Source organism: Cebus imitator, unplaced genomic scaffold (genome assembly GCF_001604975.1).
Source record: "Cebus imitator isolate Cc_AM_T3 unplaced genomic scaffold, Cebus_imitator-1.0 Scaffold107, whole genome shotgun sequence".
NCBI classification, from domain to species: domain Eukaryota; kingdom Metazoa; phylum Chordata; class Mammalia; order Primates; family Cebidae; genus Cebus; species Cebus imitator.
In genome coordinates this window covers 590,479-602,059 of record NW_016107422.1, presented here as the reverse complement: position 1 = coordinate 602,059, position 11,581 = coordinate 590,479, and the positions used below count along the sequence as shown (strand labels likewise).

General features: G+C 36.7%; 1 protein-coding gene across 5 annotated transcripts in view; it reads left to right on the top strand.

Annotated features, from left to right (window-relative positions):
• The window catches only part of SREK1 (splicing regulatory glutamic acid and lysine rich protein 1), a 42,887-nt gene extending 35,993 nt beyond the window's left edge, over positions 1-6,894 (top strand). For 4 of the 5 annotated variants that reach the window (XM_017537838.2, XM_017537840.2, XM_017537841.2 and 1 more), the window contains 2 exons: positions 782-926; positions 2,023-6,894. In XM_017537838.2, coding sequence (XP_017393327.1) covers positions 782-926; positions 2,023-2,172 — 295 coding nt within the window. In that variant the 3' untranslated portion in view covers positions 2,173-6,894. The remainder of the gene's footprint in view (positions 1-781; positions 927-2,022) is intronic. The other variant, XM_017537839.2, reaches the window with a different exon arrangement.
• The last annotated feature ends 4,687 nt before the right edge of the window (positions 6,895-11,581 follow it).

Here is an 11,581-nt window from a genome sequence, read left to right as displayed (position 1 = left end):
TTTCACCATGTTGACCAGGATGGTCTCGATCTCTTGACCTCGTGATCCACCCGCCTCGGCCTCCCAAAGTGCTGGGATTACAGGCTTGAGCCACCACGCCCGGCCTATATTTATTTTTTTAATCCACTGCCTTACTAATTGGTTATAGTTTTTTAGGTCATTTTCTAGCAGAGGGGTCTTTTGTTTATTTGCTTATAGGTTTTTGTTTTTCATGAGAATGATGGAAGGCTTAGGATGCTATAGATGAAGGCCATATTTGTATTTTTGAAACAAATACTTTATCCAGGAAAGTAAAAACGTTTCTCTTATGAACTAAAATTAGACAAAAAAATACATTCAGAAAATGTCACTCCTGTTTCCATTCCTTCTACCTTGTTCTGATTCACCCTGTGTAATTGACCAATCATTTGATTTGTCTTTCCTGTTTCTCTTTGCAAAATGAGGCAGTTACATGTTTGTTTTTTTTTCTCCTTATTTCAGTACGTAAATAAATCTTGAATATTTGAAAACTATTAAATAGGCAATACCAAATAGTGTTTTATGAGAACATATGGTGGCTTCTGCCAAAATGACTTGTGTATCCTTAAGAAACTAATTGGGCTAAGGGTGGAGTAGATCAGGTTGAAGGACACATTTATGTTACTTTGCAAACCAGCTTGTTGTTAATGCTTATTAACAATGTATTGTTTTAGATATCCAGTGTTAGAAAAGGATGTTTTATCAAGAATATAATAGATCTTCAATTTCTTAGGATTTAACTTACCTAGCAATATTCTTACAGCAGAAATAAGAAGGATAAAAAGAGAGAAAAAGAAAGGGACCACATCAGTGAAAGAAGAGAGAGAGAACGTTCAACGTCTACAAGAAAGAGCTCTAATGACAGAGATGGGAAGGAGAAGGTGGAGAAGAACAGTACTTCTCTTAAAGTAAGCAGCAGTCATTCAGTGTCTGGCACTGGAGATTGTTCTTTATTGCATACAAATGGTTTTAGACTGAAAGCTCTTTGGGGAACAGTGTCTTGTACATTGTTAGCATTTAAAAATATTTAATTGGTCATTTAAAATAAATGTTGAAGAGATAAGAGCCAGTTAAAACTATAACAATTGCATTCCTTATTTTAGAGAATCATAACATGGCATGCAATAAGAACAATTTAAGGAATCAACAGTAACAAATGTATTTGATGCTAGGATTTCTGCCTGATGCCATTTTCCTCAGTTTATGTTTCAGCAAATTTAAAAAGACTTTCTGTTACTGGTTGTGTAATTCATAGTTAACATTAGGTTTGTTGGGTTAGAATACCTAATGGAAAACCAAATTCTACCAAGTTAGCTTTTTTGTCACTGGCTGAATAAGTAGTTGTGTGAATTATGTTAGGATAAATATTTTAAGTGGCTGTGAATTATGTTAAATTACTTAACACTGGTAAAGTATATTTGTATTTGGAAATTATGAATTTTGGAGCATCTATCTTACAGATTTATGTACTGTCATCCTGATAGAGGTTTATCATCATCATCAATAACATTGATAACACTTACTAAGCATTTACTATGTGCCAGGCACTGTTTGTTCTCATTTAATTCTCTTTTAAATTGAGGATAGAAATTGGAGTGTTCTTGAACAGTCTTTTCCAGGAGGGATATGACTTCCTTTTCTACATTTCCTTATTTTTGCTGCATTGGTTTCCAGATTGAAAATCTATCCTGGTATCCTTGGAAATTATTTCACTCTTTCAACAGATCTGTCCCACTTTTTCAAGTCTGTCAGCAACATTTATTGAGCACTTGCTTAAAATTTCTGTTCACCTATTCTAATTTAATTTCCATGGATTGTCCATCTTTCATGAGAATACAAAGGGCAGATTGATGGTGTTTGCATATTCCTTTTATGTGAAAACATAATGGGAGAAAATAATACCCAGTTTTTTAATTCACAAAAGATAAAGTTTCACATTTTTGTCATAATAGCAGGCAGTTCTTGAGGAAACTATTAAATGCATACCTTAATTACTCATTGTAGGAGAAGGAGCACAATAAAGAACCAGATTCAAGTGTGAGCAAAGAAGTAGATGACAAGGATGCACCAAGGACTGAAGAAAACAAAGTACAGCACAATGGGAATTGTCAGCTGAATGAAGAAAACCTCTCTACCAAAACAGAAGCAGTATAGGACCGACAAGTGTACCTCTGCAGTCAATGCTGGAATCAAATCCAAAGCTTTTAATTCTCTCAACAAGATGTAAACAGGAAAGAAATCTAGTTAAGCGTAAGGATAGGATCTAACAGCTTTTCCAGTTGTTAGATGACTTTGTGACCATCTTGTTATTGAGTAAGAAAATAAAGCATGGACATCATGAAAATAACAGATGTTACCCAAACTCATCTTCTAAAATCTGTGCATTTCCATGGTGGCCGACACACTTGTCGTGTGGTTTGTTAGTGTTTGCCAAGAACATTGCAAATATATTGAACATCAAAGATCCAAGTTTGTACTATCCCTAACGACTGGAGATAAGCATTGGAGGCTCTTTAAAAAAAAAAAAAGCTAGTTACTGAATTTTGTATGGTTTTACTCTTTTTTTAATTTCAGTATACACAGTTTGATGATGTGCTTGAAATTGGTGCAAATATATACACACCCTTGTAAGTGCAAAGTATGTAAGAAGTTTTAACATTTACTTCACAGGACTTACAGTGATTGTGTTAAATTCTCACTATTGTGTTTTCTTTTGCTCACTGTTTAGGACAATTTTTCGTTAAAATAGTTTTGCAGATTAAAATTGCTTAAATAAGTGGATTAAAAAACTGACAATGCATGCTACTGTTCTCTTTCAAAAGGAAGAGCAACTATGTTGAATACTAATAACGATGAATTAGTATTCAGTGTTTAGAATCATTGGGTCTACCCGCAAAGTGAGCATTTCTTTCTAAATTTTCTTGACATTTCCAAGCTTATTATGAATAATATTGCAGTGTGTCTTGTCAGCTGTAGGTGGCAAAGGTGCCCTTATAAAAAGGAAACTGGCTTTTGAAAATGGGCTATGGGAGCACAAGCTGAAGCTTTAGTGCCTTCTACAATGTGGTATACTGTTTTCTAGAATTTTATATGTGCTAGTCATTCTCAATTCATATGGAATCTAGATGGATATTTCATTCATAACCATAGAGGTGTGTAAGTGGATGTCAGAAGAGCTTCTTATTTCACCTAATATGAGAAGGAAGTCCTGTTTTCAAGAATGACTTTAGAGTCATGCAGCTTTGGGACCATCAGTTTTATACTGTAATAATTGAAAATGAAACATTTTCTTATTTTCCTTAAATCGAGGAAAACTCTTTAGTTGTCTACATTGGATGGCCTTATTACCTCTCAATCATCTTTTCATAAATGATGTGCAGAAATTGTACTTAAAAGGAGGACTTAGGAGTATTTGGGAGGTTATTTGTTTTATGTTTAAGGATATGTGTACTTGAGTTTAAGATAAAGGTCATCCATCATTTTTAGGCTCACTTTTTTACAGAAAGTATGCACATAGTAAAGTGACAACACTGCTTATGTTTTTCCCCAGTGCTTGTAACTTGTGGTTTCTGAACTCCTCATTGTTGTATTTCCAAAAAAGTAATACCTTTTAATTAGTTATTAAAAAATTAAGTATAATTAATGCAATCTAATACAATCAGATTACTCAGTTGCCTTACCTCATGGGAAGAGTTACTTTTTTAGATCTAAAAAGCTGAGTAGCATGTTAGTTACTTGGTTTCAATTTGCTTTTCTTTTAATGTTAATAAGATTGAAACTAGTATTTGGTGGGGAATGGAAAGAGTTGCCCTTATTGCAAGTAATGAAGCCTGATTCGATTATGAAGCTGCTTAATCACTCTTCATGTGTTCAGAATTACTGTTTTTTTTTTTTTGTTTGTTTGTTTTTCCTTTTTGTCACTGTGTACATTAAAATTTTGGAAGATGCTTTACTATGTAAAGTATAGATGGTCATTTTAATCATTCAACCACATACGGTTGGCTGGTAAACAGCTTATTCTGATAAAAGAATGCTTGAGTGCATATGGAAAGATTGTGAAAGAGTGTGTCTTGCATCAACAGCTGTCTTATTTATGATATATAAGTAGAAATAGAGCAAATGTTGGAATCTGTTATTTTTAGTACCATTTCTCTAATAAAGCTAAGTATTTTAGAGGAAAATATTTGTTTATGCATTTCAAAAAAGCATTTTAGTTTTATCCTGCCCTCGTTTTGGTTGGCATAGAGATGGTTGTGACATGGAGAGTGCGTGTTTGTGTGGTGTCTATAAAACAAGTCATTTAAAGTATGTGTGTTTTCTTGTACTCTGGACTCTTACATGTTTTTTATGTTGGTGATTAACATTTAATTTGGTTCCTGCTGCTATTTTCCTTGCTGATATTTATTCAGCTTTAAAGTAATCTTACTATAATCTTGAAACAGTGATTTGTAAAAGCTAAGAGTGAGTAGAAATACAAGAGATCTGGAGAAAGGGAAATCAGATTGTTATTGGGGGTTGACATTTTCTTACATGGGCTTATGGAAGCAAGGCATTGTAGGGTCTAGAGGGTGTGTGTGTGTGTGTGCGTGTGTGCATGTGACATACTTTTTTCACTTATAAGAGCTCATATGTTTTCATCTGTTTATTCTTTCAGGGTATTTTTTTTTTTTTCTTTAAGACTAGGTAGTTGTTGTCAGGTAAACTTGAGGTAAGGCCAAGAAGACAGATATTTCATACTTGATACTTTCTGTAATTATCTTTTTTAGCTTGATTACACAGAGTACACTCTGTTCTGTAAGTTGTAGTTGCGATTTATCATTGTAGACAAATTCTGTTGGTACTCTTTTTCTTGCTTTTCAGCAACGCACACTGAACTAGTAACATAAGATGGTGCATTCGTTCATAAGCTAGTACATCAGTTTTGTGTCAAAACTTTTAAATCCTGAAGTTCTGCAGTTATGGTCTTATTTTCTATCTAATCTAATTAGCTTATAATTGCAAACACTAGTCAGCTTTTGATCTTCCCTGTGTTTCAAGTTCTTTTCTTCAAGAGGTTCAATACCTGCTATGTTGATCTTCGGCAGTGCCAGAGGCTTAAATTTTGACATGCTCAATTTAAAATAAACACTGGCATTTATAATGAAAAGGTTTTTTTGGGGGGGAGGGGTCAAGAGAATTTATTTTGTGATAGTAGTAATTTTCAAGACCTTCAGTAATTCCTATGTATATGTTGCTATCTTTATTTTAAAACTTAGAACCCTGATCCAACTCCCCTCTCAAGTGAAAGATATACTATGTAAATTCAAGAATTATAATGTAGAGTAATAGGCCTCTAAGTTTTTTTTCAATCTATTAGAAATAAAGAGCATGACTTAATTATTGTTGAATTAGCAATTAAAATGAATCCCTTTGGAGGGATGCCACTGAATAACTTAAAATTTCAGTGAATCATTTCTTATGTTTTCATTGGAAGACAGTATCTGATTTTAACTGGGTGTGTTACAATGTAGAGCCATTCCCACAAAGTAAATGTGCAGTGCAGTGCACATGTGTTTCTTGTGTTTAAATATTTTTTATTTTCACTACATATATATTATTTTCTCATGTTTATTTACTAATGTAATTTTCACTTAAAATTAGATTGTTTATTTTCAAATTTTAAAAGCTAGTGCTCTTAAAAGAGCTAAATTATATTTCTGGAAGCAGGAATTTAGTATAAATGTAATAAAATTTTAAAATAAAATTGGCTTCCCTCTTAATCCTGGGTTTGTGGGTGAGTTTGTTTTTAGTACACTTTTATTGGTGGTTTTGCCTGAAGAGTAATATAATATTATTATTACTTTTCTTTTGAGACAGCGTCTCACTCTTGTCACCTAGGCTGGAGTGCAGTGACTTGATCACAACTCATTGCAATCTTGACCTTTTCTGGCATGGTTGGTCCTCTCACTTCAGCCTCTCCCGTAGCTGGGACCACAGATGTGTGCCACCATGCCCAGCTAATTAAAAAAATTTTTTTTGTAGAGACAGGATCTCTTGCCATGTTGCCTAGACTGGTCTTAAACCTCTGGGCTCAAACAATCCACCTGCCTCAGCCTTCCAAAGTGCTGAGATTACAGGCGTGAGCCACTGCACCTGGCAATGCATTATTTTAAAAATAAAAGCTAAAGCCATTTATGACTTTGGTTATAATCAGTCAGTTGGATTTAGTAACTAATAACTAGCTCTCTTCCATTCTAAGGTACTTTTATAGTTTCTAGCAATTAGTTTGTTACAATTAGTTTATATCAGATATAGCATTTCTTAATACAATGTTTATAAAAGGTTTTAAGTCTGTTACCTGATTTTCAAATTTATATCTAGTTAACATTTTAATTTTGAAAATTGCCAACTTTTGGGAGATTTCACATATTTTACCTCTAAATTTTATTTTTCCAGGATTGGTGTGGAGTAGGAGTTCCATTCTTGGTTTATTTTTATTTGCTAGACAGATAATTTGTTAACCATATATGTAAGTTAAATTCATAAAAATACTGAAAGAAGAGGTTGATTTCCACCATTTTGAGGGTACTGGTAGGTAACACACTGTTGGGGAATAAAGAATTCCTGATTTCTACGGTAGATTCAAGTATGAAATTTGAGTATACTGTGTAGCTGTGTAGATCAACTTAATGCTTAAATTACCTCCTTAATATTGATTAGATTAATAGAACAGTGTTAGATTATCAAGGGAAGAGTTTGAAATGTAAACATAAACATGCTGCATAGGTGGTGTTTATTTGTAGTAGGACTAGTTTTAAATGGTAGTAGTAAAGATTTATCAAACGATGCTGCTATTATGTTGCTATATTTTTAATAAAATAAAAACCTTAAAATCTTGCCACTGTTGAGTAGTAATTTCAACCATTTCTGGAACAGTAATCTGTGTATTTACACCTTAATTCTATAACTGAAAGGTGTTAATAGGCTTTTCCAGGGTTCAAGATTACTACCAAAAAATGGAAGTTTTTGTATATTGGGTAATCTTTGTGTCTTGTGGCAATAACTCTAGTCAAGGCTTTTCATATAAAACATTTTGCAGTATCCAAGTAAGTGGTAGCTGCTCTCTGAATCTCCCTTGCCCCCAGCCCCCACAAACTCAGCTTCTTACTAGGATATTTTGTACAACGAAAACTGTCACTTTGTCTTTCAACAGCAGGTAGAATGCCTTCTCCCATTTATAAGAGGGGTAACCTCCCATTTGGTGAATAAGCTGTGTGCTCAGGGTGGTCATTTAGATAAGACAGCCTATTAGCCTATTAGTGTTAGATAAATTTAGAATCCTGCATGACCTGATGGCTTAGCTGGTCTAGAGATGTTGAGGCTATGTATATTGATTTATCTTTGTAGGCCAGCTGTTTTAGCTGCCTTTTGTGGCTAAAGGCCATGAGCCATTTTGATTTTTTCCTCGTATTTTCTTTAGAGACAGAATCTTACTCTGTCACCCAGGCTGGAATGCAGTGGCACTATCTTGGCTCACTGCAACCTCCGCCTTCCAGGCTCAAGCGATTCTTGTTCCTCAGCCTCCCGATAGCTGGAACTACAGGCACCCGCCACGATGCCCAGCTAATTTTTGTATTTTTAGTAGAGATGGGTTTTCACCATGTTGGCCAGGTTAGTCTCGAAATTCTGGTCTCAAGTGAGCTGCCTGCCTTGGCCTCCCAAAGTGCTGGGATTACAGATGTGAGCCACCGTGCCCAGGTGTCATTTTGGTTTTCGGATATGTTAAACTGCATGTGTAGGGGTGGGAGACCAGAGGCCTTTAAAGTGCACCCCTTGCTGGTAGTGGGTTTGGGTTTGTGTATGTGGCCTTTTCCACAGGCCTTTTTAGCGCAGTGCCTGGTTGGAGTAGTAGCTGCTTTGAACAGCAGACTTGTACCAAGTCATGATTAAGGAGTATCATTATAGTAACATTTTTTATATTGATCATTTTCTTACTGGGAAGAACATCCTAAGATTCGCAGAAAAGTATCTCTTTTAAAAAGTATGCTATTGTAATAGCCGCAATTGATGATGAGAGGTAGTAAATGGAATCAGTTATATTGGCATGACCTTCAGTACCATGTTTCCCTCTCTCCTGAGCTTGTCTTACCTTTTCAATTATCTGACACTAAGAACTCACTGAATATTAGCTATTACAATACTTATACTGGGTATCTTACTGGCACCCTGAACTCATTCCAAATAAAACACTGAATTTCCAATCCCAAGTGTATGCCTTTACTGTTTATTGTCTTTCACCAGCACTACCATTTTTCTAATTCCACATTGCCACCATTATAGGCATACTTCATCTTTTTTCTTTGTTTGTTTTGCTTTTTTGTTTTTGTTTTTTTGAGATGGAGTCTCGCTCTGTCTTCCAGCAGGCTGGAGTGCAGTGGTGTGATCTCGGCTCACTGCAACCTCTGCCTCGTGGGTTCAAGCGACTCTCCTGCCTCAGCCTCCCGAGTAACTGGGATTACAGGCGCGCAACACAACGCCTGGCTAATTTTTTGTATTTTTAATAGAGATGAGGTTTTCCATGTTGACCAGGCTGGTCTCGAACTCTTGACCTCTGGTGATCTACCTGCCTTGGCCTCATACTGGGATTACAGGTGTGTGCCACTGTGGCCGGCTGCATTCTTCATCTTCTTGCACTTTGCAGAGACTGTATTTTTACGAGTTGAGAGTTTGTGACAATCCTGCATCTGGCAAGTCTATGGGCAACATTTTTCCAATAGTGTGTGCTGACTTGGTATCTCTGTCATGTTTTGGTGATTCTTGCAGTGTTTCCAACTTACGGTGATTTGTGATCATTGATCTTTGATCTTACTATTATAATTAATTTGAGACTCCACAAAATGTCCCCATATAAGATAGCAAAACAATTGAGAAACGTTCATATTTTGACTTCTTCACTGACAGTTCTCCTGTCTCCCTCTCCTCAGGCTTCCTATTCCCTGAGACAGCAATATCAAAATTAAGCCAATTAATAACCCTATAATGGCCTCTAAGTTTTCAAGGGGAAGGACAAAACTTCATGTCTCTCACTTGGAATCAAAAGCTAGCAATGATGAAGCTTACTGAGGAAAAAATGTTGAAAGCCCAGACAGGCTGAAAGTGAGGTCTGTTGCACAATGCAGTTAGCCAGGCATGAAAGCCAACTTACGAATTCAAGGAAATAGAGGGAAGTTAAAAGTACCACTTTGGTGAACACATGAATGATAAGAAAGCAAAACAGTCTTAATGTTGTTTTTGGTGGTCTGGATAGAAGATCAAACTAGCCACAATATTCGTTTACGCCAAAGCCTAATTAGAGCAAAGCCTCAACTCTTCAATTCTGTGAAGGCTGAGAGGCGAGGAAGCTGCAGAAGAAAAGTAGGAAGCTAGCAGAAGTTAGTTCATGAGGCTAAAGGAAAGAAGCTGTCTCTAACAAAAGTGCAAGGTGAAGCAGCAAGTTATCTACAAGCAGATTTTCTTTCTTTTTTTTTTTTTTTTTGAGATGGAGTCTTGCTCTGTCGCCCAGGTTTGAGTGCGGTGGTGCAATCGCAGCTCATTGCAACCTCTGCCTCCAGCGTTCAAGCGAGTCTCTTGCTTCAGCCCCCTGAGTAGCCAGAATTACAGGTGTGTGCCACCATGCCTGGCTAGCTAATTTTCATACTTTCAGTAGAGACGGGTTTCACCATGTTGGTTAGGCTGGTCTCGAACTCCTGACCTGGTGGTCCACCTGCTTTGTCCTCCCAAAGTGTTGGGATTACAGGCGTGAGCCACCATGTCCAGCTAGAAGTAGATTTTCTAGAAGCCAAGGTCATTGATGAAGGTGGCTATGTGAAACAGATTTTTGATGTAGATGAAACAACCTTATATTGAAAGAAGATGCCACCTGGGACATTCATAGCTAGAGAGAAGTTAATGCCTGGCTTCAGAGCTTCAAAGGACAAGCTGACTCTTGTTAGGAGCCAGTGCAGCTGGTAATTTTAAGCTGAAGCCAATGCTAATTTAGAGTCCTTAAGAATTGTGCTGAATCTATTCTGCCTGTGCTTATAAATGGAACAAGGGCTAGATAACATATCTGTTTACAACATGGTTTACTATTTTAAACCCAGTTTTGAGACCTATTGCTAAAAAAAAAAAAAAAAAATTTCTTTCAGAATACTGCTGTTCCTTGAAAAAGTCACCTAGTCACTCAAGAGTGCTGCTGTGCCTTCATTCCTGTACACACAATACTCATTCCATAGCCCATGGATCAAGGAGTAATTTTGACTTTCTAGTCTTATTATTTAAGAAATACATTTCATAAGGCTATAGCTGTCATGGATTGTGATTCCTCTGATGGATCTGGGCAAAGTACATCGGAAACTTTCTAGAAAAGAGGCACCATTCCAGATGCCATTAACATTTGTGGTTCACGAGAGAACAAAATATCAACATGAGGCCAGGTAGGGTGGCTCACGCCTGTAATCCGAGAACATTGGGAGGTTGAGGTGGGTGTTATCAGTTGCGGCCAGGAATTTGAGACCAGCCTGGCCAATATGGCGAAACTCCGTCTCTACTAAAAATAAAAAATTAGCCAGACATGGTGAGTGCATGCCTGTAATCCCAGCTACTCAAGGGGCTGAGGCACAAGAATTGCTTGAGCTTGGGAGGTGGAGGTTACAGTGAGCTGCGATCATACCATTGCACTCCAGCCTGCACAACAGAGGGACGCTGTCTCAAAAGAAAATACATATATAAAAACTCAACATGAACAGGAGCTTGAAAGAATTTGCTTCCAACCCCCATGGATGGCTTTGGGGGCTTAAGACTTCAGTGAAGGACTTCACTGCAGATGTAGAAATAGCATGAGGAGTAGAATTAGAAGTGGAGCCTGAAGGTGTGACTGAATTGCTACAATCTCATGATAAAACTTGAAGAGATGAGAAGTTGCTTCTTGTGGATAAGCAAAGAAAGTGGCTCCTTGAGATGTAATCTGCTCCTGGTGAAGATGCCATGAATGTTGTTGAAATGACCACAAAGGATTTAGAATATTACTTAAACTTAATTGATAAAGCAGTGGCAGGGTTTGAAAGGATTGACTCCAATTTAAAAAGTACTACATGGGTAAAATGCTGTCAGATAGCATCACATGCTGCAGAGAAATCTGTGAGAGGAAGAGTCAATCACTGCAGTGAACTTTATTATTTTAAGAAATTGCTACAGCTACCTCAGCCTTCACCAATAACTACCCTGATTTATTAGCAGCTATCAACATCAGGGCAACACCCTCTACCAGCAAAAGGATGATGACCCGCTGAAGGCTTAGACAATTGCTAGCATTTTTTTAAGCAGTATTTTAAATTAAGGCATGTACACTTTTTAGATATAGTGGTATTGTACACTTCAATAGGCCATAGTTATAAAGCATAACTTTTATATGCACTGAGAAATGAAATAATTTATGACTTGCTTTATTATGATATTCACTATTATGGTGGCCTGGAACTGAACCGAGATATGCCTGTAACTTCTGTCTTGTCCCCACCCTCAGTCACATCTGCTAAGTCCTCCA